Below are 27,460 nucleotides of genomic sequence, written 5' to 3'. Positions count from 1 at the left end.
GCCAGCAGATGCAAATCATCGAACGGCAGAGATGAGTGTCTGCGGCGCGTATCTTTTGTCCCCGGTCAGTTTCCGTAGTAGTCGGTACTCGCTCGACTGTGTACAAGGAAAGTTTGATCATAGAGAGGTGTTTTATCAACCATGATCTGCGATAAATCATACTGTGGCATCGGATGGACATAAACAGGAGGCTCGTGACATTAGCCTACACAAGGTAAATATTGCTACTATAGCTCGCTAGCGGAAGACATTACAACAGCAACTTGGTATTCCGTTGCCATGACAACGTATGCTGGAACAAACTTCAAATTAATTAAGTCAATTACAATCGGGCCTCATGTCTACCCTGTATGTCCCTGGGGTGTTTAGCATTTTTTTTATTTAGGCTGCTAGAATTGCAAAAAATGACAAATCAATGTAGCACAATACTTTTAGTTACACAGTTACCACTTTTTCATTTGCTGCACTGCAGCATGCTACCTTGAATTTAAAATGTCAGAAAGTTAAACACGTTCTATTAACATGGCACGTATAAATTACATTGGGGTTCAGGGAAATTAAAGTTTTTTGTGTAGTCTACTTCAGTCAGTTGATGACATTGCATGTGATTACTGTAATGTTTGTAATGTATATGGTATCCTACATTGTTCAAGCAGTCTTTCTTCTTCCTAACAGTGATCATCTCATTCTCATGTGTGAAACTTTCTGTTAAGTGTAGCTCTTTCATGCATTGCATTTTCAGGTGGTTTACAAATGTCATCCTATATCAGGAAAGAGAAAGCATGTAGGTCTACAGGATACAGAACGTGGAATTTGGAATGATGAAACAAAAAATAGAGCAGAAAAGATTGGAACAACACATAAATGGTTATATCTTGGATTGGTGTCCCTTGGATGAAATTGGTGTCCCGACTGAAAATGTATTTCCCTTCAATTATAGGCTATTCATTCAAGGTATTTGACTCATGCAATTTTAATGAACAGTTGGCTACCTATTGATTAGGGTTTGAGGATTTGTTAACAAATCATCTAACGTTCAAGTCTGAATACAGCTGTGTATAATTGTAGATTTTATCCTTTATCCTTGTCGGCAAGCTTCCACCATGGGTCAGGGTGTTGTTTCGTTTCTAATGGCACATATTTTTCCAGACGTGTCTTGTAGGATTCAAGCTCAGCCAAGCTAGGGCAGAGATTATCTTGTACCATGATTAAGTCCATTTGACACCTACTGGTCTCCTAGCAACATGTGCCCTAAGCAAGTGGGGCAATTTGATATTTAGCATGTTTTTCCTGCTCATGGACACTTAAAGAAGACAAAAGGAACGGACAGATACTTCAACAAGACAAACGGATACTTGGAGGGTTTGTTTAGGTTAGGCTAGGGCAACAGGCTTGATAGCTGAGGAATGAAGGAACTAAAATAACTAAAGACATGTGCAAATAGAGCCCAATTGACATTTTGCTTTAGCTGTCAGGTAGTTTAAATAGTTTCCAAAATCATCATCATTATTGGTTTAAGGTCCACTTTCCAGGCACCACTGGGTTGCACGCATCCGCCTGGGTGACAGCAGACTGCGGGGCAAGCGCTGCATGGTGCTTTGTAATGGGGGGTCAGATCCACATATGGAATGAAATGTATTGGCCATATATGGAGCGTGTCTTGACTCTTGAGTGTACAGGGTTTGATGAGGTCAGATCAACATATGGAATGTCAGAACAGGTCAGCTCCATATATGAAGATCTAAGGGTGGCATGGGGGCAGTGTCTTGAATGTACAGGGTTTGATGAGGGCCCAGGTAGGGCCGGGCCTTAATTTTCGGGCCTGTTGAGAACTCTAGTTTTCGCCGGCTGCTGCATTAATACGGTAACTTTGGGGCAGGCCCGTCTAGAGTTTAAATGGACAGGTATCAGTCAAAAGGGAAGATTAAGGATGGATGGGGAAGGATCAACATAATGGAATGTCATATATTCATATATTTGGATATATAGGGTTTGAGGTTTGAGGCCAGATGTAGAGTTGCTGGCCAATATTGATGATCTCCATAATATGGGCTTACATTGCGACAGCAAGTCGCATTTACTATCTCCATCCCTGATGATGTCACGAGACCTGGGCACCATATATGGGGGCTTTCCCATGTATGGGGATTTTGAGTGATACACTGACTGACTGACGGACAAAAATGTACGATTTCATAGTAAATGCGACCTGCAATCGCAATAAAGATCATTTTGGACAGCGAATGTTAAAATAATTGAACCAAGGTTGCTGTGTCACTTACACAGCACACATCTGTCAAATGAATTTCTCTTTGTAAGATTAGGATTTATTTATCCCGTAAGTTAGTGAAGTAGTCTGTCTCAATATTTGCATTCTAAACATGCAATTTCTTGCCTCATCAGGTAATGTAATTCCATGCTTCATTAGGAGTGTGAAGTTTATCATTTGTCATCAAAGCCAAGCTGTCAATAAGTGATTACGTTTCAGATGAGGAAAATTACATTTCGGTTCACAGCAAGCAAGACTGACTGCAGTCTTTATTTTAATTTTAATTGCAGCAGGTAAACCTGTAAGGCTTAGTTATGTTAATGATGTCTTGTTGAAGAAAAACACAGTCAAGTCTTATTAGCCTATCATTTGTTACACTAGTACTATATGTAAGTCAACAAATATACTGTTAGACACGCTGGGCACAATATGCGCTGTAGAGTGCATTGCTGGAATTTGGCGGAAGTACCGCTCAAGGAAGTGATGTCGATGCTTTACAAATCTGTTTACATTCTCTGTGTATGAAACAAGTGTTGTTATTGGTCGACAAATATTGTATCCGGGGGAAATAAATCTGACGGATGTTCCGGACTGACATTGCCGGCTATGCACTCTATGCCTTACATTATGTGACCAGGTTTTTCTCTTCGCAGATGAGTAAACCTGGGACCGAGGCTAACTGTTAGATTAGACTAGACTGTGTCTAACTGAACTGGAGAGTGTACTGGTTGTCTCCACCAGGCCGAAGGCATGGGGAGAGAGTATGTTCTTTTATCTCCGGCACCGTTAACCCGATCGATGCCAAACTTTGCACACACACTCCCTAGATGACATCGATGAACCTCTGCTCCACAATTTCCAGAACGGCCTGTTATAGCGCCACCAGGAGGCCGACCTTTGTAAAACACATGTTTTTATATTACTCCTCCATATTTTCTCCAACAATACCGCAAATTGTTACACACTATCTCTATAGTCATGTGCTCAAGACAGATCTGTCCGATATTTCATATTCCATCCTAATTAGCTAACATTGGCTTTCAAAGTTTGCAGGATTGGCCCATTTTTAACAAAAAGCCTCAAATCATAAACACAGCGTGCAATTTACATGAAATCTTTCACAGACGTTCCTACTAGGCTGAGGAATATATCCCAACCTTTTCACATTGGCCTATTATAGCGCCACCAACAGGTGGATTTTTGCAAAACACATTTTTGGAACAAAATGCCTCAAATTATCCAATTGCCATCCAAGGCCTAAGAAGAAATTGCACCCTTTTCACATTGGCTTATTATAGCGCCACCAGGAGGCCACAACCTGACCTGCCCTGGTGAAGACCTGTGCCCCGAGGGGCACCTTTTCTAGTTAAGGCTTGAAACACTCTAAGAAGTTTGGAGCCCACCTGAGAAATGGATTTTAATCGCATCTTTGAACGTGGCTTTGCAGAGAATGCCCCCCCCCCCCCCCATTGTCTCCACCAAGACGAAGGCAGTTTTGCACTCCGTCCGTGTGTGTCAGTGTGTCTGTCCGTCTGTCTGTGTACAGCTAATCTCCGGCACCGTTAACCCGGTCGATGCCAAATTTTGCACACACACTCCCTGGATGCCAAAGATGAACCTTTGCTCCACAATTTCCAGAACGGCCTGTTATAGTGCCACCAGGAGGCCGACCTCCAGATTCTGTCCAAAACTCCCGCAAATCGCTATCGCTATAGTCATGTGTTCAAGACGGATCTGTCCGATATTTCATATTCCATCCTAATTGGCTAACATTGGCTTTCAAAGTTTGCAACAGCTGGATTTTTTTCTTTCTTTTCTTTCTTTTTTATATATATCTGAAGGGTACATTGATATGAATGAATATCAATAAAATAACTGGGCCAAACCAACCTAGTAATAATTCAGTATGGCTGTGTGATGAGAATATCTGAAAACTTTGTTCTGTCATACTGTAGCCTAAACAAAGGTTATATTTTTGATTATTTTGATATAGCCAAACTGCCCTTGGTAGCGAATGGGATGCATATATATTCTGTAACTTGTTACTGAATATGCATCCCATTCGCTACCATTGTTTTATCTTAAATACTGAAAGTAAACGACGAGTTATGTACCGTAAAAGCTTGTGTGACTGTGTGTCCAAACAACAGACATAATTTAGGCACAGGAGGTAACTCCTGCCAAGTGGCTGCGATCCTTATCATGTAAAAGACAAGTGTGAAATTCAATTACCGGTAGTATTTCAATCTTAAACCTCCCCACAAACTTTAACACTTATGTCACAATCTAGGGACTCAGGTTTTAGGAGGCTAAGCAAACATGTGCTTCTCACAGAAAGATAGAGAACTCTTATTACTTGATTGGTGACATTCAATCTGTCAGAATTGCTTCCTCTTGAAATCTGATAAAGTGTGTATGTATGAAGGCAGTGGCTCCTGACGAGGCTGGATGTGTATTTGATGCTGGTTCATCTTTCAGCACCACTGTGCATGACCATGAAGTGAAAAAAGACCATAATGTGAATTGGCATTATGACTTTATGCTATCTACTGCACATTCGCAAGATCAGGGTTAGGGTTGGTCAATTCCATATTGTTAATTGAGCGGACTAGAAAATAAATCCCTAACTATAGATTGTAAGTGACCCTTGTAGGGTCAGAACCTGACTTTGGATGTGCACCTCTTTTGATCCTCATCAGTGCTTGCGTGCAGGCAGACAGACAGACAGACACAGACATCTTCTGAGTCTGTTTAGGCTGATTTAGCCTTTAGTGTTTCTTGATGTACTGTAGTATATAATGCTCTAGGCACAGACAGATTATGTCTGTCTATAACTGGCTCTCAATGATGACGTAATAAGGATTTGTTTCAGTGTCGGGTGGATTTTAATGGAAATGCCTCTATGTCGAGATATATATATGTCTATGTATATATGTACTTTGTGAGTTGATTAGTGGTATACTGTGGTTACTCGGGTGGTTTGATGCGTATGTCCCTTTAATCCACCCGACACTGAAACATATCATTACGTCACCATCGTAAACCAATAATACCCTGGCATTCATTGGTACATATCTTCATCACGTCATGGGACATACGTAGCATGAATTATTATTGAATTATTAGGTTTAGCTATTTGCTATGTAAAAAGTAGTATTTTGAAGTATGGTAATGATTACTTACTGTATGCCTGTTATGGCAGTGGTGTCAGATTACATACATGTAGATACATGGGGCATTACCTTTAGTCCACCAGACACTGAAACATGTCATCGTTACGTCACCATCGATAACCAATTATACCCTGGCATTGGTACATATATTCAACATGTCATACATGTATGCTCATATGTCTATGTATATGTCTATATGTATGTATATGTAATTTGTGAGTTGATTAGTGGTATACTGTGGTTACTCGGTTGGTTTGATGCATATGTCCCTTTAATCCACCCGACACTGAAACATATCATCATTACGTCACCATCGTAAACCAATTATACCCTGGCATTGGTACATATCTTCATCACGTCATGGGACATACACTTCGTAGCATGACGGAAAACATACCTGCACGGTCTGCTTCCATATGTCCCGTGCCAGCAGCATATGACGTCATATCATATGCTGCTAAAAACAGCTCAGGCACAACACTATTGTAAATGAAAAAGATGAAGTATACAAAGACATGGCAAGAATTATGAACCATAATGACAATAAATGGCTATTGATAGACTCCCATTAAGGAAATAATTGAATAGACAGACATGTCTAATGAAGCAGAAATGTGACTCTTAAAAACTCTCAAAATGTTATGAAAGTCTGCAAAGATATGGGTCCCCAAACTCTATACTTTTAGGAAACAGATCGGCCTCGACTTGAGTAAACTGAGAGAACTCCATGCAGGCTACAAGGCAAGCTATTCAAGACATGTTGTTATCCATTTTAAGGTCAGACTTGTCGCCCTGACCTGACCGTGATATCTTATTTCCTCTGTGTTGGGGTTATGGACTATCTCTGAGGCATCTGCAGTGCAAAGACACCCCACCAGCTGGCCCCCAAGTCCCCAATGATACACTCGTCACATGCTTCTGTCTCCTACAAATGAGCTGTGATTGAGGTGATTGGGATTTCCAGAGGCTGTCACAATCGTTTTTATTAGAAACTAGACAGGAGATAATGGGAGAGACAGGCTTGTTATGAGAGTCCTGTCAGGGATCAGATAATGCACCAAGTGAAGAGGTTAAAGACACCGCTTCCTTGTTAATAATTAATTGCTGTCCGTGTGGTAGATCCACTTCACTGCTCCCAGTCATCACTTGATAATTGCTTTACATTTAATTTGGCTTTAGAGTGTTTTTCAAGCTGGGTAAATTGTGTTTAAAGTTAATATATCAGACTTATAGCAGTTATATCCTTGCAGCTGTGTCACAAACTAGTGGTGGCAAGATAACAATAAGGTGAGCTAGGGACCTGAACAGAGACTACTTCATGATTTATTGATTCGATGGAAGTAAACATCTATTATATTCAAAGCATTGTGTTGATAAAATGTTCTGCCAATGTCCTTGTCCTGTGTTTGAGAATAACAGTGCTACATGGAGTACATTTATGCATTATCCCAGACCAGTAGGCAACACTGTATTTAAAAATGGTGTATAGGCAGAGTGGAAAGAATGCATATACACACAGATACAGCACCGCTACTGTTAAGAGGATAAAAAGGCATGGAGATATTCGGTAGGCTAGGTTATATCAGCTCTTTTGTTTTTGTCCAGCTTTTGGTGTATGTGCAAAATTTTACGTCATAGTGTCCGTGTCCGATGATGTCATGTCATGATGATGTACAATACTGTGAACTGTGAAGTGAGGAGCGCTCTTATCATTGTCAATGATAAGAGCGCTCCTTACTTCACAGTTCACACGGGTATGATGTTTAACTATGCATGTACACACAGCGTCCTTGAGTCTGAGAAAGGTGCACTTAAAAGATCACTTCACCCAAATTGGTCCTCACTAATCAATGCTCTTTAGGATGGCACCATTTCTGTCTACTCACTCTGTGTCTCAGAGCAGATCTATGGACAGTTCAGAAACCTGCCTATCAGTGACATAATTGGTTGGCAAGTCTGTTCATTTCTAATCTGTCAGCATCACTGCCTTAAACATATATAGTATTTTTGTTAGTAGTAATAAACACAGAAGCACCTGACAGGAAGTGGACTAAGGTCACATTCTCACCTAATACTTCGGTAGACTCGATGTGAATGGGCGCTCTCTCTCTCTCTCTCTCTCTCTCTCTCACTATACGCACGCAGCCACGCACTGTTCTTTTGGGCATGGAGGCACAGCGCCGAGCGCATTGAGAACAGACAAAATGTTTATCGAGATGAAAGTCACTACTCCCCAGTCCCCACACAGTGACAGCACACATGTTTACGCACAGACAGACACAAATATTCTGTAGGCTACACTGCAGTGTTTTTATGCGTTTCCTTAAGCAATTGATAAATGTACTCGTCCTCATTTCGACCAGGGCTTCAGTCTCCTCATTCGACCACGTCTATCCTTTATAGCTCCATGGTCTATCCACGGTAACAGGACATATTTGCTTGCTGCGTAAAATATGCCTTCTCCGTCTCCAACTGTGTTTAGCTCCTTACCCGCCACATTGTTTGCTTCATTTCCTTTATTTGCTGCGGATTGCATTCACACCTGCACCAAATTGTAATCAAGTGCGATAAAAAATAAGAGAATACAATTTAATTGCAGCTAAGCACAAGAGAAAATACAACATTTCAGTAAAACACAGCAGCAAACATAGAAGTATTTAGCTTTGATTTGTTGTAGCAGACCTGCAGTTTTCTGGGAGTTTTTCCCAGATAAGAGGTGCATAAAAACTGAACGCTGCTTCTCCATATTTAGTTTAGACTTTGGTACAGATAATTACTACTTTAAGTTGTATGAGTATTCCTGGTAAACGGTTCTGTGATTTCAGAACAATGTAATTGGTGGTTTATTTAATATTGTAGTTAGGCTGTAGGCTCAACTTAATATCAGGCTGTCCCCCCCCCCCCCCCTGTGTGTGATTCTACTAGCTGAATAGCCCACATCATCTCTGGTGAGACAGCCAGATGATTGTGGAAGAGGCATGAAAATGGCTTCAAAGCTGTCCCGAGGGAAGAGTCCAGAGAGGAAGGTGCCTCACACCCGCATGGAGAAGGAGGCTGACCTCCAGGTATGAAGAACTCGTATGCATTAGTTTCCTTAACAATCTCCTCTACTGCCCCAGGGGCACTTCTGGGGCAACCATACTGACTCACTGGTGGTGACCTCTAATAGTGTACTCCATATGCACTTGTGGATCACACTCCACTTTACTCCTCAATACGCCCACTTCTCAAGGGAGTTTGACTGCTCTCTTTGCCAAATCCAAAGCAGGCAGTGCTCAGCCTTGCATGTGCAGAGATAATGATCAAGTTAATTAGACCTGAGATTGAATGAACTGTGGCAGCAACTTAATCATTTGTAACTTGATTAGAAATACTATATTCTGCAGCTCTAGAGACCGGAAAACTTCAATTTCTTTCCAAAGTGCTGGAAAATTAAGATCTACTTCAGGATTTAGGTCTTGAGTTAATGTGGCAATACACCAAACTCATAAACGGAAATATTCGCATACACTGAAAGTAAATTGTGTTATTTCGCAGACTGTTTTACTTTGCAGATCTATTAATGGTTTCCTCCATTACCCCTCTAGAAAATATACACATTTGGAAGGAAATTGGGTCAAGGTAGGTTTGGGGTCGTCTGTGAAGCCACTCATATTGAGACACAGCAGAAATGGGCTATTAAGAAGGTGAACAAAGAGAAGGTTAGTACACGTGACTATTCCTCTGGGAATTCTGTGGTGTTTGATGTGGTGAAAGAATACCTTTAAAGCCAGCTTAAACATTTGAAAACACCTTTTCCATGATTAAGACTCCTTTACCAGTGAACTGACTTCCTACCACTGCAGGCAGGGAGCTCGGGGGTGAGATTGCTGGAACAGGAAGTAAGCATTCTCAAACATGTGAATCACGCTCACATAATACATCTCAAGGAGGTCTTTGAAACACCCAAGGTAAGTCTGCTATTTTCAATATGAAAATCTGATGCAAAGCTAATGAAGGGAACAGTGTTGTGGTGTGTGAGAAATATCTTAATCCCACAGGAATGGGGTGCTGTGGTTATGCATAAACGACATGGATGAGCACACATATAGTGACATGCATTATTTGCCACTTTGTTTTAGCGGATGTATCTAGTCACTGAACTCTGTGATGGAGGTGAACTGAAGGAGCTATTGAAGAAGAAGAAAAGCTTCACAGAGGAGGAGACAAGGCATGTCATCCGTAGCTTAGCTCAGGCCATTGTCTACCTGCACAAGAAAGGTAGTGATTTCCCATTGTTTGACAGTCTGACAGTACAAAAGATGACTTCACACATTTACCCTAACCATTAACAATATGACAACTAAAATGTAGATCTGGGGATACAGAATGTTACCACTCTTTAACAAAAGCATTCAGATGCCGTTGCCGTCTGATTTGTGTAAATATCGTACTACATGTTTTATTATAATATAGCTATAATGAGGATTGTAAATATAGGATGACATGATGCTAGCAGAGGATGATTTAGGGTAACAAGTTAGATTTGTCACTTAAAAGCCTCTTGGAGAACACCTCTGTGAATGTGAAGTTGTGGAGGTGGATTGGATGGGGATTGTTTTCCTCGTTCCCCAGAGAATGACGTGGTTTGTAACTTAAGTGCGGCAATTCCACTGTCTACTTGACCAGAACCCGTAGAATGAGGTATAATTATTGCTGTTGGTGACATAGACCATTTCAGGAATGCTCATTTTGAATGAGCCTTCCTGAAGATATACTACTGTAGTATAGCGTATGTTTGCATAGCACTTGTTACTATGTAATCTCCTCAGCATTAAAGTGCATCTCACACAGCCCACAGTCATCCTGCCCACACACTTTACATATGATTCGGACCAGCTACTATTTTGTGATCACGTCTGCGTTAACTGTGATTTCTTTGGGTTTGAAATGAGTCTGCATGTGTAGATAGATCCAGATGTATGTTGCATGTTATTTAGACAAATGCGTTTTATTTTTTAAATGGGATTCAAGAGGTTAATGCTACAAATGTTGCTCAGGGGGGCATGCCATATTCCTTCATCAGGCTGATGTATTGTTTGTTGACTACACACTACAATACAATATAGTATGTACTGTAGTACAATATAGTATGGCTATAGTTATTTAGGGCGGCTGTGGCTCAGGAGGTAGAACAGGTCGTCCAATGATCCCTGGGTCGGCGGTTCGAATCCTGGCTTCTCCTGTCCACATGTCGACGTGTCCTTGGGCAAGGCCACCATTGGTGTGTGAATGTGGGAAGTGAGGACGCTGGCGCTGACGCTGTTCGCCGCTTCACCTCCCAATGTATGAAAGAAAGAACCATTGTAAAGCGCTTTGAGCACTTATATTTGAGCACTATAAAAATGCAATTCATTGTAAAAATTCATTATGGCTGTATTTCTGAAGACAGTATTATATCAGTTTTGAAGATTACGTCATATGACAGCCAAGTCTATGGGAAGCTCAGAGCACTTATGACGTAAATAGTTTGCCAGCCAAGTCTATGGACTTTAATGTTTAATTAGGGCACTAAATGATGACGTAAGACTTCATGTGGCCGATAAAAATAAAGTGGGTATTCACTTCACACAAGTGTGATTCTTTTATGACATAGTTTAGTATAGTAAAACATATTTAAATAACTATTTAAGAGCGTCTAAAGCTTTCCTTGGGAAATTTGCTTTTAGGGCTTGGACTCACAAAAGTATCAAGCCCAAACCTGCATAAATTGCATGCTTGTATTTATTTGTTTTCAGATTTGTTTGTGTTTTGTGAAATGTATTTGTGTGTTGCACTTGCGGACCACGTGGAAGTGAGGAAGTGAAGCAAATATGAGCAGACAAAATTGGAACCGGTCCGGAACACAAGTTGATAAATGAGCTTAGATCTCTCCTGATTGGATGAAATTGGTGACGTCCCACGTGAACATGTATTTTCTGTTTATTAAAGAGCTGGAGAGATAGGGAGACCCCTGTTACTGAACACAGTCTATAGCAATCATTACTAACAGAATATTATAGAGATGTTAAGATTATCCTTAATAATGAGATAATAATGGACAACTGTCTGGGAGAAGGTTGGACAAATATTTATTCAGTCTCAGGAGTTTATTTGAAAATGCTGTTTTTCTCCTCACAGTGAAATGTGTAGTTAGAGGTAATTTAGGACATTGCTTGGCAACGAGACACCATTACATGTAGCTAATGATTCATTTACAACGAGCTGGGGTGGAATACTCAGTGTATTATTAGAGTCCCTCTGTGCTGCTATACTTTACTTGCATAGTGACTAATGATGCCAATGGGAATATATTAACTTTAACTTTCCAAATTGGGTAGCAAGCCACTTGATGTTATAGTGTTAACAGTCTGCACGTAGTCCTATGAACCGGAAGTGAATTTTTTCCCCCCCATTCATGCAGAAAATAAGGGCTTTTGGTTCAAATCCACCAAAACAGCCCGTGGATCCTTAGGTTCACAGATCTGAGTGCTCCTCCTCAGATGTGAAGCGGTGAACACTGGTGTTTTGGGGCGCTACCCACACGTTTAGCTGTGTTGCTCATTCCACGCTCCTTACAAGTTATAAAATACCTCGTTGTAATCAACAATAATGATTATGAAATAATACCAATTGGTATTATTGAAGGGGAGAAATAATCAACCGAAATTAGTTTCTGAATTTTTTGTGTGCCGTTTACTTCAGCTCGTTTATACGCAATATTGATTACCTACCTACACATGACATGTACACCAACTACTAGTTTAAAATGGTATTTTCAATATTCTGCAAGTTTCACAGAGTTATACTGAAATCTGTTTCAGTCAATCGTGCGCCTTAATAAAAGGCGACTTGTGATTCAGATTAATTGCATTGACTTGGCTTTCCTTTTGGTGAGTTATATTAACTTCTTCATTCAGGGAAGGCCCTAGTGTGAGTAATGTACATAGACCACTGAGTATGAAGTCATACCTACTTCATAGGACAGAGTATTTCCATTGGTTCCTCAAAATGTGTGTGCTGTCAGACTTTTGGCTGGCAAGCGGCACATACGGAGACCCCTGAATGGAATGTTTCCATGAATTAATTTGATGGGATGTTTGTGTTCCAGCTGTTGCATTGATACCAGCACTATGTCTTTGTCATCATGCCTCCGCCACCGTACATGGTGGCTAATGGTCCTGACTTCACAACGGACACACTTTAGTTTCCAGACGATCTTGATTTTTTAAGTTGTCACCTTTCTTGACCTCTTACCACTAACTGATTTAATCAATTATATAAAAGAACTAGAACTGCACTCTGTCGAGTGCATACTTGCTTGTTGCACACTAGTAGGCTATAAATGGCCAACTAGTGCGCAAGCAGAGCGCGCAAGTACTTTCGACCGCTGTAAACTGTCAAATCTCAGTATCTCTGAAGGAACGTTTGAAATGTCTAATTATTAGGTGTAACTATTTGCCTGCTTACCTACTTTATGCATATAAACACCTAGTATTATTAAGTATGGTTCAAGTTTCTATCTATATAAGTAATACAGTTTTATCGATGTAGATATATTCTGGATCCCTTTTTAGTTTTTTAAAGAAAAATATGAAAGATATGTGATGAAAAAAAGGTATATAAACTGAATTAAAATATGTTATACAGTATAATTATTCTATTATTACTTGCGCAAGCAGAGCGCGCAAGTAATCGTTTCGCTTGGTGTCTTCGAAGTGAAGCCAAGTTTTCTTCAACGGTAAATCTGTGCCTGGTTTGCTGGGACTAGTTACAACATTACGTCATCCTTGAGAGAGTACATGGTGTGTATATGACGTAATGTTACAAGTTACAAGTTACAAGTTACAACATTACGTCATATACACACCATGTACTCTCTCAAGGATGACGTAATGTTGTAACTAGTCCCAGCAAACCAGGCACAGATTTACCGTTGAAGAAAACTTGTCTTCACTTTTCGGAACCAAGTAACCAGAGTATACTGCTAATCAAATTACAACTACATACTCTGTATGTAGTTGTAATGTGATTTTTAATTTGTAAATCTGTGCCTGGTCTGCTGGGAACAGACTACACAGATGACCATATCTCTTACGTCATCACTGAGAGCTAGTCATACATATACACACACCATGTACTCTGGTCCCAGTTTTCAACGATGACGTAATGTTGTAACTGGTCCCAGCAAACCAGGCACAGACTTACGGTTGAAAAAAACTAGGCTTCACTTTTTGGAACCAAGTAACCACGGTATACTGCTAATCAAATTACAACTACAGATTTCGGAAGTATTTTAGATCATGTATATTTCAACAAATTTGAAAGTATTATTACAGAAATTGAAGTTAGAGACACATATTACTCTGATCATGATTTAGTATTAATATCACTATAGTACAAAATGAAATACATTTAAAACAATTGACAATTTACAATAAGTAATAAAATAATTATACTGTATAATATATTTTAATTCAGTTTATATACCTTTTCATCACATATCAATGATTCATTTTTCTGTAAAAAAGTAGTTAGGTAGCAAATAGTTACACGTAATGATTATACATTTCAAACGTTCCTTCACAGAGATACTGAGATGTGATACTTTCCAGCGGTCGAAAGTACTTGCGCGCTCTGCTTGCGCACTAGTAGGCCATTTATGGCCTACTAGTGTGCAACAAGCAAGTATGCACTCGGCAGAGTGCAGTTCTAGTTTATTCTAAATTGTCAATTGTTTTAAATGTATTTAATCTTGGAATATAGTGATATTAATACTACATCATGATCAGAGTAATAGGTGTCTCTAACTTCACATTTTTTTCACATTTGTTAAAATATACATTACTTCCGTAATCTGTAGTTGGATTTGTATTTAATTGTTTAAAGCCTAATCTTGACATGAAGGTCTTTATACTTCTACCTTTCTCACTATATTGGTCTTCATTGAAATCTCCTATTATCATAATTGCAGAAGTCGGAGATGATAGATACTTTACCATGTTTTCGAGAAATGATGACGTAAGACATATGGTCATGTATGTAATCTGGTCCCAGCAAATCAGGCACAATTTGCTATTTTATTTTACAAATTACATATATGTATGAAATCCATATACATATGGTCATGTATGTAATCTGGTCCCAGCAAATCAGGCACAGATATATTACATACATGACCATATGTCTTACGTCATCATTGAGAGCTAGTCATACGTAATTTGTAAGTTGATTAGCGGTATACTGTGGTTACTTTGCGCCAAAAACCGTCCCAGCCAACCCGCCACTTTTGATGCGTATGCAAATAAAACAGCAAAATTGTGCCTGATTTGCTGGGACCAGATTACATAAATGACCATATGTCTTACGTCATCATTGAGAGCTAGTCATACATATACACACCATGTACTCTGGTCCCAGCAAATCAGGCACAATTTGCTATTTTATTTTTCAAATTACATATATATGTATGACTAGCTCTCAATGATGACGTAAGACATATGCTCATTTACCCGCCACTTTTGATGCGTATGCAAATAAAACAGCAAATTGTGCCTGATTTGCTGGGACCAGATTACATACATGACCATATTTCTTACATCATCATTGAGAGCTAGTCATACATATGTATATGTAATTTGTAAGTTGATTAGCGGTATACTGTGGTTACTTTGCGCCAAAAACAGTCCCAGCCAACCCGCCACTTGATGCGTATGCAAATAAAACAGCAAATTTGTGCCTGGTTTGCTGGGACCAGATTACATAAATGACCATATTTCTTACGTCATCATTGAGAGCTAGTCATACATATATACACACCATGTACTCTGGTCCCAGCAAATCAGGCACAATTTGCTATTTTATTTTACTGATTATATATAGTATATGTATGACTAGCTCTAAATGATGACATAAGACATATGGTCATTTATGTAATCTGGTCCCAGCAAACCAGGCACAAATTTGCTGTTTTATTTGCATACGCATCAAGTGGCGGGTTGGCTGGGACGGTGCACACGGACCGGGCAAAACTATTACTTGCGCGCTCTGCTTGCGCAAGTAATTAATTCAGGGGAAAATAAAAATCATATTCATAGTCCAGTTTTCGGTGAAGAAATGGTGGTTAGTAACTAATGGTGGTTAGTTGTGTGAGCGGTGACCACTGTGGCGTGACGTCATGTTGTAGTTTTCAGTGGTCACCTCTTCACCGAAAACTGGACTATGAATAGGCCTTTAGCCTATAAGAAATAAGAATATGTTTAGAAATATGGTTAGGCATAGTTACTATTACTATTTTGCCACCGTTTTACTGAGGTTAAAGTTAGGATTAAGGTTAGGTTTAACGGTTTAGTCAGTTTACTGAGGTTATGTTTAGGAATACCAGGTAGAGAGACCGTTCCGCCGGATTAACACCAGAGGCCACTGTGTTTTGAGGCGAGCATTCTGGTATTCATCCATCCAGCACTAACCGTCTTTTGAGCCATGATGACTCACATTTCCTCTTTTAAAGAACTTATATACAGACTTATCTTTTCATAGGCCTTATTTCAGTTCAACACTTTTCACATTGTTTATCCAGTTATTTATCCAGTAATTAAGTGGTTGGTTGAGGGTACAACTATTACTTGCCTCTATGTGAAAAATCACTCCTGTGTGAAGTGACGGGTGCTCTTCAGTTATCATCATACTGTACATCATCTCATTCTGTCCAATTACAATTTGCGTCCTCACTTTTGTCATCAATGTTTGTGTTTACACTGGCCTAATGTGCAACACTCAAAACTAGTCATGGGAAACGGTAGCAAAAATTGTTTGTGTTTACACTCTAGTTTTTGAGGGGCGCTAGTCCCTCCTATGTCCAGCTTTGAGGGTTTGTGCAAACACAAACATTGCATAAACACAAACTGTCAAGGCAGACAGGGAACCCAGATCAGACAAGGAAACTTGGTATGATGCAAAAAATCCAGAGTATTTCACTCCAAAAACACAGAAGTTCTTCAAAACATTTAAGGTAAAAATTAACTCAAGTCCAAAAAATATAAAGTCCCAGTTTCCAAAGCAGAAAATATACTTACCGGTAGGTCTTCAGTTGCATGGAGAGGTGGTCAGGCTGGCAGGCAGGCACTGAGGAAGGAGACCAACAATTAGGAGCAGGCCAGTAGAGGAGTGGAATATGTTCTTAAGTCTTATTTATTTATCTTAGAATACAACTGACCTAGTACAAAAGCACAGAGGTGTGCACTGGCCGAAGAGGAACTATCACTGAGCACTATGTACCGTCACAGCCAGATATAAGTAGCCAGCCAGGTGATTGCCAGATGGGGACCAGCCAGGTAATCGCCAGGACACACCAACCTAAAGGACATAGAAATGTAAAGTTAGAGAACAGACAGACATTCAAGCTGCCATGATGACACAAACATTGAAGACAAAGGTGAGGACGCAAATTCTGATTGGCCAGAATGAGATGATGGGAGATGTGAAATTGTGATTGTTCGGAATGAGACGATGTACAATGACGTATGATGAGAAGACACTTCACACTCAAAAATAGCCATAGGCGGTGGTAGCAAAACAATGTTTGTGTTTACACAAACCCTCAAAGCTGGACATAAGAGGGGCTAGCGCCCCTCAAAAATAGCAATTTGCATGTGCACTCCACTGAGCCATTGATGGACACTTGAGTAGTAAAATAGATGTGTGATATAAGTGGCACACAGTGTACATTTATAAATCATTTTTAAGAGTAACTCATTTGTGAATAATGAAATGGATTTGTTTACATTTGTACGCGGGAAGTTAAATTTACATGCAGCATTCTTTGTGTACCTTGCTGAAAATCAGTGTTTCTATCCATAATGTATGTGTGATTGTAAAAGTAACCCCATATCTTTCAGATATAGTGCACCGTGACTTGAAATTGGAGAACATTCTAGTAAAAAGCTATCTCCGTGCAGACGTTGACAATATGATCAACATCAAGGTGGGACGATGACACAAACGTAGAAACTTTACATGCTGTTGCTCATCCTTAAGGCCGATTCATACTTTGTGTTGAAAATGGACAACCTACAAGCTTGTAAGTTGGCTATTCTCCACGTGCGACAAAGTATCAATCTGTCTTTTGTAAATGCATGGAATCGTTTTTTCTCTCTCTTCCAAAATCTCTCTAAATTCTACCTCATTATGACAGACCCCCCTCTGGGCCTTCCTTCATAGTATTCTTTATAAAGAGAGTCAACAGCATCTTTTAAAAAGATGACTGAGTGATCCCAGCATGCTGTTTGCATTGATAAAGAGCCAGTAGAAGCAGATACCTGGTGTGCAAGACGGCAGAAAGAAATCTCTCTCGTCTCTCTCTCGCACATTGCATGCAAACTAGACAGAACAGAACCACAAAGCCTTATTAGTGCATGTTAAATGTTTGACAGGTAAAAGACTAGTGTTTGTTCCTATGCTCGACAAACATTGTTTCATTTTAACAAAATGCACCTTAAAACTTTCGATTTTGTAGAAACTGAATAGTGCATATTCTTGCTGTGTATTATCTCCGTATAGGTGACAGATTTTGGTTTGTCAGTGATGATTCTGAAAGGTGGGGTCGGGATTGAGAGCATGCTAAAGGCTACCTGTGGAACTCCTATCTATATGGGTATGACACCTGTACACTACCCCTCAAACAACATGCCCAAATTTGGCAAGGGCTGCAATATTTCAAGTAGTCTCAGTAGTATGCTACAGGATTGCAGTCTGGTACAGCAATTTTATTTCAGAATGAATAGCTATATGCATCACACCTGGGGTTCTATAAAGATGCTGGCCCAGAACAGACAGGAATGGAAATCCTTTGTTGCTGCCCTACATGCCAGCCGGCTTAAAGGACAGTAATAGCTATATTTTCCTTCCATTTGTTGCTATGAACTATTTACATTGCTTTTTGCTTCTTGGTTATTTTGAATCTTCTTATTGTATATTTATGTTTTAATCCATACTGCCAGGGAAGCTTTAAGTATAAACTATCACTGCTTGCAGTGATAGTTTATTGTGCATGCGTGTGATAATAGAACACCTGGAGAACCTTCAAGAGTTATTCCGTACTGCAGTGGTCCTCAAACAATTGGTTAATGTAGCATAAAACCATATATACATTATACATTAAACAACCCAATACATATACATTTGGGAGGTCCTTGACCTTGACAATGTTTGAGAACCAGACTACTAAGCTGAGAACAAATGTGTTTCAGCTCCTGAAGTGATCAGTGCATATGAGTACAGTCAACAGTGTGACATGTGGAGTATAGGAGTCATCATGTATATGCTGTGAGTACTGTATTCCCAGCTCTACATGTACACAACATGTACTGTATATATCTTTGAAACCTTGTATGTCCAACACTGTTACTTTTCAGAAAACGGAAATAAGAGCATGTGTTCCAATTGATCCAATGTAGTTATTAATTTGTCACAAGCTGTTGTTAATACTTTCCATTGGTTAAATATCTATAAAACCCACAGACACACTTAACCACTTTCACTCAAAAATAGCGGATCTACAATCTCACAATGCGTCATGTTGCATCGCGACATGTTGTGAGCTTGTTGATCCACTACTTTTGCTATGGTTGTCTGACACACTGTAATATGACAAAGCAGGTCATCAATTTAACAATAAACATAAAATGTTATAACATTGGAGACATGAGGTTGTATGTACATACTGCACATACTCAATACATCAATTTGTTATAGTCTCAGTGTTAAATGAACCCTGACTTTGTATTGTACATAAAGAAATACGAAAGAATGCAATGCCCCAACAGGTTGTGTGGAGAGCCTCCCTTCATGTCCAGTTCAGAGGAAAGACTCTTTGAGATGATTAAGAATGGAGAGATCCACTTCATTGGGCCCACATGGGACACCATCAGTAATGCAGGTGATATTCTTTTACACCACTATTTTAATTTCAAGTTGGCCTTCACACTCACAGGCCTTTCCTGTCTCTTATCTTCTTTTTGAGTGGATGCCTTGTGTTTTGACTCATTAGTGTAGTGAATATAATATAGTGAATGTTGCGTTTCTCCCAACAGCGAAAAAAGTATTGAGTTGTCTTCTGAAAGTAGACCCTGCCCACCGCATCACAGCCAATGAGCTACTGGATAATCCTTGGATGACAGTAAGAAAAGGATTTTGTCCAGCCGTGTAACACAGTGAAATCCTTGTAATTTATCCATTTTGTGTGTGTGTGCGTGTGTGTGTGTGCGTGTGCGTGCGTGCGTGCGTGTTGGAGAATTACGGTATCACAACTCAATACAAAACTGTTAACTGTGGACGACACCAAAAAGCTTGTTTACAATAGGGTCCACCATGTTCAACATTAAGAGACGTACAAATATATACACTTCTATATAGCCAAAAACAGGAAATCATCATAGAGGAGGTAAAAAGAGAGGAAAAACATATACATTGAGGGGAAAAAGGGGTGGGTGGGGGATTCAGATTTTATGGGGGTCAGTTTCGAATTGCAGTCGTCCGTAGGTGCCCTTTGAGAGCGGTTTTGAAGGAGTCAAGGTCTCATGTCTTAATGACTGTTGGTAGGGCGTTCCACATTTTGGTGGCATAGGAACGAAAATAATTTAGTCCCTTGTTTGTGCCGAATCTGGGTTGCACATGGTTTGTTGAACTCCCTCTGGGGTTGTGGGTGTGGACTTTGTTGACATTAAGGAAGTATTTAGATAGGTACATGGGTATCTTCAGGTGCTGTATCGAATCTTGTGGATCAGACACATTGCAAGATGCTGTACTCTGTCGTCAACCCTAAGCCATTCCAGCATATCAAAGTGGGCAGGGGTGAGGTGGATTTGGGGACTGAGGCCAAGTAAGAGCCTGACCAGTTTGTTTTGGGAAGTCTGGAGCCTTGTTTTAAGGGCCTTTGAGGTGCTGTGGTAAGCATAGTCAAAGAAGCCTTTGACTATGCGTGCACGGGGGCTCCTGTTAGGGTCTTCAAGGTGTTTTTGTTGACCAGTGAGGAGATCCTGTATATGAAACTTGTTCTTTGCCACGTTGTTGGCCATTTTATCACCGGAAGGATTTGCCTCCAGGATGGAACCACTCTAACAAAGAAGCCATCTGCCTTGCTGAGATTATTATTTGATCCAAAGAGAATGGATTCAGTTTTTCCCAGGTGTAAAGATAGTTTGTTATCAGCGAGTGTGTGTGTGGCGGGGGGCGGGGGGGATGCAAGGGAGGGCAAGTACGCAGGTGGCCCAGGTTACAAAAAATAACCCAAACAACGGCTCGTCGGCAATCGCCACCACGGCCCCCGATGACGCGTTTCGACCTGGGGGTCATTTTGTCTCCCTTGGGGGGGCTCGGCCTCAAAGGAACCCGGCCAAAGCCTCCTGTGCCGGAAAGACGGGCACCCCCATTCTGTTTTCACTTGTACTGTAACGTATTTGATTTGAACATGCACAGTACATCATTATCAGACCTAAGTTTATGCCCAAAATCACTGGCTATATCCACATGTTTTGTAGCAATTCGTTGCAATTATAGAAATATTGGCCTAGAGATGTTATTAATCGCTGAATTCTTCAATTAAACGTAATAGTTAATAATTAATCGAAAATCCTGCGGTTCTATCATTGGGAGGTTTTCTTTTAATGTAATGCTGTCTGTGCGCGCTCGTGGCCGAGGCATGCACCTGTGGGCCGGTTAAAAAAATCCACCCATCAACTAACCCGGATAATCGAACGATTACGTATCACTTATCAATTAATGAATTCATCGATAATTCCCATCCCGAATTAGGCCTTAAATGTCATTATCAATATATTTTATGTAGGTAGTTGGCTCCCATTTATAAAATCAATGTAAATGAAATATTAAATAAATAAATATAAAAAAAAATGGTGCCCATAGTTCTCAGGTGCCCACTGTACCCTTTGTTCAACAGGGAGACACTAACACACCTGCCACACCCACCAACGTGCTGGAGATGATGCGTCAGTTCCGGGAGGACCCGGACGGGGCCGAGGGACAAGACATGGACTGTGAAGGGCTTGTTGTAGACAACCTGATGGAGCTCTGTCCCGGTTCCTCCTCAGACCAAGGTTATTAGAGCTTTTTTCATTTGTTTTATTTGTTTTTAGTTAAAAAAAAAAAAGAATAGAAAACATTGCACATCCACAAGCTCAAAACGAGCTTCTAAATTGTCTTTGATGATTATTGACTAAGACTAAAACGTTCAGTTAGTTTTGTAAACGCATAAAACCGTTTTAGTTATAATTCTTCTGTAAAGCCTAGGTTTTTTAGTTTTTTTAATTTTAGTAAACAAAATGTTTGTCCAATTGTAGTTTCAGTTAACTATAATAAGCCTGCCCCGGACGGCCTAGCACCACAGCCCAGAGTGGCCTCCGCACACAGCGACTGTCGCAATGCTGCCGATACCAGTCAGGACGGACACACGGACAGCACCGGAAAGCCCATTTCTCTGACGAAACAGGTATGGCTGCATAATCCGGCTATCGCATCACAGAGCTGTTTGTAACTTGGTTGTTGGCAGAGGCTGAAAACTCATGCCTAAACAGTGGAGCTTGTAGATCGGCTATATTCATTATTAAGAGACCAAGCCCGAAGGGACTTCTTGGTCCACCCAAAGGGTAGCACTCAATCATGTCGTGAGACATGGCCAAAGCATTTCCAAGGGTCCCCAGCATTATTTAAATACTGGAGTTGAGAAATAATAAGTGGTGGCATTAACAGCTTCTCTTAATAAACCCCACAAGTATAATGTAGATCACCCACCATTTTGAATAAAGTGTATGCGTGTGACACAAGGGGCCAGCTATGCACTCCAATGTTGAAGCGCTGGGCGCTGGTAAGAGGAAAGACTGCAGGCGGACCCGTGGATTCTTGACAAGGAAACCCCGTGCAACTGAGCGCCCAATGTTAAAGCCCAGCTGCACTTCCGCATTTGGTGTCCAAATGCTGAATCAGCGAAAAAATTCGGAAATAGACGGTCCTTCCGGCAGCCTTCCGAGTGCTTCAAAACGCCACTGAGCAACTTCCACTGACATGAATAGCGGAGGGGGCGGAGCTTCGCGCCAGTTCAGTCTCTATCCTTTTAATACTCTATGGTGTGACATCATCATCCAAACAGAAAAGTAAAAAAACTACTTTCTGGCCTTGACATACATTGACATACATGACATACATCCAAACGTGGCACTGCTGAGCAGCCTAAAAGGGCTTATTGCTTGGTCCCGTCTTATCGCTGCTTACAGCTATATTTGTATTTGAAATAGGGCTTAAGTGGCTAATTCATGATATATTTTGGGTCCCAAGAGTCACTTCCAAGATGTAGTGGACTCAAAAGTACAGTATATTTACAGTATATTTGTAATATAGTGGAGTGAAGGTCATGTGCTTACATACTTAAGTATAGTGCTTAAATATCTGTACCTTGTTACTGTCCACTACTGGCCCTAAACAGTGGTGGAAAAAGTAGGCTACTCAATTTTGTAAGTAAGTAAAAGTATCAATATTGCAATATAGAAATACTCTGTTTAAAGTAAAAGTCCTGAATTCAAAATGTAAAACTATTGGCATCAACATGTACTTACTTAAAGTACCAAAAGTAAAAGTACTCATTATGCAGAATGTCTAATTTCAAGTTTTAAAATGTCTACAAATATTTTGAAAATAGCAGATCTACAAGAGCTTGTAGAAATGTATAGCGCTGAAGTGGTTACTGTATGTAGCCTACGTCTAGCTACAAAGTAACTACTTGTAACTCAAGTTTTAAAATAAATGCAGTGGAGTAAAAGTTCAATATTTGCCTCTGAGATGTAGTGGTGTAGAAGTAAAAGTACTCGAAATTGGAAATACAGTACAGTACTTAAGTAAATGTACTTAGTTACTTTACACCAAGTCCCTACTAAGTCTCACTATTTCAGTTACAGTCTGGTGGTAAATGATCTGACCTTACTTGCACCTCAATTAGCTCATGGATGGTAATGATCTTAACTTTGACTAAAACTAAGACTCACTGCATCTTAGATAACTCGGCATGCACTTGAAGTAAAGGTATCAGCACCCAAGGTTCAACTCTTATCCATTATTTAGTGTCATTTGAAGCTAGGTGTGCTTCTCTCATGTTCTCCTTCTGCTTATCTCTGTAATCTCGGAGTAGAGACAGAAGAAGATGTCACCGACTGCCAGTTGCATGAAAATGAACAGTTCAACTGTAAAAAACAGTCAGTCCCATTGCAACCCCAACTCACAGGTCAGTCATAATCATATGTTGAGCTTTTTAGACTACTATGAAATGTCCTTGGTTTTATTGTGTATACACACTATAGTAAATTACACTTTGGATATACCCAGAATTAGTCTATGACATTATGTTAAAGAGTGATTGATTACCTCATATTTTGTTTGGATGGAACCTCTTTGTAATACCATGTTTGGCGGCGATTGGCATGTAATCACCACTAGATGGCGCCAGATTAAGCTACTATAGAAGATGGTGACAATAGTAGATTGTTGTTTTGAGATGAGGTTTGTGTGCGATGAATGAAAAATGGTATCCCTGCAGTCCCACACAGGTGTGAAATCCTCTGGGCAGCCATGTGCAAAGCATCTCAGCACTCAGGACAAGAGTAAAGTCAGTCCTTGCACCTCCACAGTTGAATTTACCATCAAACCAGCCTGTAACCAAGGGAAGGCGGGAGCACAGAGACCTTCCACCAGCAGTGGTTTGAGGTCCAGTAGCACCTGTCTACAACAGCAATAAGATGTACTACTGCAACACTCCAGCAGCCTCTTCGACACTGCGTGCCAAAGGAGAGTGAAATCCAGTGTTCCAAAGGGTGTTCAAGGCTGCGACACAGTAGTCAAATTGATTTAAATAATGCCAAATCACAACAAAGGTTATCTCATGACACTTTACATGTAGACCCGGTCAAGCCCATACTCTTTAATTTACAGTCAAATCTTCAGTGTTAACGTAACACTGTTCTCTATTATTATTGTAAATGTTTACACTGTAAATGGGTCAATTTGTATACTATACTGTGTACTGTGAGATAGTACTGTACAGCAGGGGTTCCCAAACCTTTTCATGTCAAGGACCCCCAAATTGACACTAATTAGCCCGCGGACCCCTATTTGAAGGACCCTCAGTTTGACATGCATTAGTCTACGGACCCCCATTTAATGGCATTTCTATCTCTGGGACCCCCAATTTATATTGTAAAATTAATGTTAATTTAACTCTGACAGAGTTACAGACCCATAAGGGTCCATTTGGCTCCTAACTATCATTTAGCTGGGGACCCCCTGGAAGTCCCTCAAGGACCCCTAGGGGTCCCCGGACCCCACTTTGGGAACCACTGCAGTACAGTACAGTACATACTCCTACACAGCCACCTCTTCAACAAACGAAACCAGACTTGCATCACGGCAACCAGAGAATTATGATGAACATATGAGAAGATAACCGGTAAGCGGTATCACTGGTGGCATAGACCTGAATGTATTTATTGTGAAACAGCATGCCTCACATGAGAGTGGAGAATTGCTCATGAGGTTTGAGCATCTCACGTCTCCTTTGCTTGTTTCACTGCTTAGCGCTATTCAAAATTCTTCAAAATAAATAACTGATCTAAAAGCTCATAACATGTCATGTCGCAGCATGTGGTTCTTTTTTTGAACAATTCAGAAAATATTTAAAGAAAATTGCGGACCATTTTTTGAGATTTTTGGAATATATTTTCCAACCTATAATGACATGGGGGGACGCCAGGTTCAAGGTTCTTTATTGTTATGCCTTGTGTGCAGCTGCAGTACAAACGAATACAGTATAATGTACTTCTTGAAAGTGGTTAATTTGCCTCTACCCTGCAGTATGTCATTATACAGTATGTTCATTAGACTCATCACTGAATGTATGTACAGTAATATGTATGCCTTTTGCACATCATAAACTAAGAGTGCCTTAAAATATTACAATTAAAACATATGGGAAAATAATAGGCACAGTTTATTTGTTATTTATTCCACTGTGCTATTTACAAGAGGCATACAGGGTGGCAGTTATTTAGTTAATATGGTACCGAATGGACTTTTATTTAATAGTTTTGTTATTGTTTCTTTTTTTTCACAGAAGCATTATTTAAATACTGGAGTTGAAAAATAATAAATGGTGGCGTTTTGTTTTTGTTTCCAACAGAAGTTGGATTTTTCAAAAAAGGTAATTGAAGTCAGTGCAATTGGGTTATCAGTTATATAGTCATATTACTGAGTTATCTGTATGTTCTATTTAGCTGTGTTAAGATTATGCCAAATACCATAAAACAATGTGTGTACAGAATATGTTAATGTAATACTTTTGCATTCAATAAACATTTCAGTTTATAATATTATCGACAAAAATACAAATCGGTGAAAACACAGTAGACAGAGTATGATTTCACAACACTAGATTGAGCTAAAGGGATTTTCAGTATAATGGCTTATTCTTCCTGCTCTGACCTCTCTATCTGCACTGACTGTACCCGGTTGGTGTCAAAACAGAAACACTGTCACACAGACTCGTTACGCTTCATCTGAATGCAGGGGATTGGCTCTGAGGGCAGGCTATGGCTCTAATCTCGTTGGGAAGGCCATTGAAAGCATTTGGAGCTATACTTTTGAGGGCACTGCCATTGAAGCACAGGTTTTTTTCTGCTGTGAGAGAATAATCCCTAGCATAGATACAACATTAAAGTAGTCAAGCAGAACACACACAGGCTGAATTTCAAATCCAGACATTTGCATCTCGACGTGAATGTGTGCTGACAGCAGGAAGCTGTGTGTGTGTGTGTGTGTGTGTGTGTGTGTGTGTGTGTTGCAAGTACGATTCTCTTCGGTGAATAGTTCATCTTGGCCTTAAAACTGAAAATGTTTTATTTTATTTCGCTCATGTGTGGTGCCACTTTACATGGGTGAGTGTGTAGCCTACATGAAATAGACACTTTTTCACCATCTCTGGCATGACTAATGGCCAATAAATCTATACTTGATGTGATGTGTCACATTTGTCAGTTGAAAAGCAGTTACTTTTGGCAGGTGTCATGGTCATAATGAAGTTGCAATTAGGCTCACATTTTTGGGAGATAAATTGTTGATGACAATATCCATGTCGGTGCATTTGAGTCATTGATTCCTATTAGCATCTTCAAGAACTTAATTTTGTCATGCTGTGATGCATTGTGTGCTTGTAGATCGGTTATTTTCAGTATGCGACACTGGTGCACAACTGTACTGTATATCGGGCTTCAGGTGAATGTTATGCTTATCATGATATATGTTTGATATTTTATAGAATTGTAGAACAGCAGATGGAGCTGAATAGGTTGCCAAACTTGCCATATTAATTTTATGTAATATATTTTTGGTTGGAGAACACTTGACTAGGTCCCAGAAGGTCTCAAGCTAAATTAGTTAATCTAACGTCAAAATTCAAATTTGTATATTTGAAAAAAGCTCACAATGTGATGCATTTTGAGCTTTTTGCAATTATAGCAAAATCATGAAACATTTTTTTTATTTTTTATATATATATATTTTGAAACTATATTTGTAAACATTATAACAACACAAATCTTGTATGGGGATCTCTGGCACAAAATATTTTCTGACGGGGTTCTCGGCCAAAATACTATGAATTTGGGGGTTCTTGAGAACCCCCAAATTGTCTAGTTCTTTGTGAAGGTATTTCGAAGTTCATGTGGTGGGAACGGGGAAACATTCACCAAAAATAGCAGTTCTGCAAGCTCAGCTCACGCACTATTTTCGGTCAACAGAATTGGTATTGGGGGGAAAAAGAGGGCACCAAGTACAGAGCTAACCCCGGTCAAATATGCATTAGTTTACTAAGTAAAAACGGTTTGAGATGCTTAAAATTCAGAGGTATGTGTAATATGTCATTGATGAATGCACTGCATGTGTGGGCTGT

The 27,460-nt window shown here is 39.9% G+C and overlaps 1 protein-coding gene across 1 annotated transcript; it reads left to right on the top strand.

The window, feature by feature from the left end:
- The first annotated feature begins 111 nt into the window (after positions 1 to 111).
- Positions 112 to 25,813, top strand: stk33 (serine/threonine kinase 33). The gene is made up of 14 exons (XM_080764234.1): positions 112 to 214; positions 8,368 to 8,507; positions 9,030 to 9,143; positions 9,288 to 9,392; positions 9,564 to 9,702; positions 17,358 to 17,443; positions 18,019 to 18,112; positions 18,708 to 18,783; positions 19,284 to 19,396; positions 19,551 to 19,636; positions 21,416 to 21,572; positions 21,816 to 21,964; positions 23,654 to 23,746; positions 24,059 to 25,813. Exons 2-14 carry the CDS (start codon positions 8,421 to 8,423, stop codon positions 24,254 to 24,256), a joined length of 1,497 nt encoding a protein of 498 aa, XP_080620360.1. The 5' UTR covers positions 112 to 214; positions 8,368 to 8,420; the 3' UTR covers positions 24,257 to 25,813.
- Positions 25,814 to 27,460: the final 1,647 nt, after the last annotated feature.

Source organism: Protomyctophum bolini (genome assembly GCF_963924005.1).
Source record: "Protomyctophum bolini genome assembly, chromosome: 1".
Classification (NCBI taxonomy): Eukaryota; Metazoa; Chordata; class Actinopteri; order Myctophiformes; family Myctophidae; genus Protomyctophum; species Protomyctophum bolini.
Note: the sequence above shows the minus strand (reverse complement) of the source record. Positions and strands in the feature narration are given on the sequence as shown.

Bases quoted from the DNA above. Each gene is read 5' to 3' on its own strand.
- stk33 (XM_080764234.1), top strand. From the start codon at position 8,421: ATGAAAATGGCTTCAAAGCTGTCCCGAGGGAAGAGTCCAGAGAGGAAG. The intron at 9,703-17,357 runs GTAGTGATTTCC...CATATCTTTCAG, and splicing joins TGTCTACCTGCACAAGAAAG to ATATAGTGCACCGTGACTTG. The intron at 19,637-21,415 runs GTAAGAAAAGGA...TTTGTTCAACAG, and splicing joins TGGATAATCCTTGGATGACA to GGAGACACTAACACACCTGC.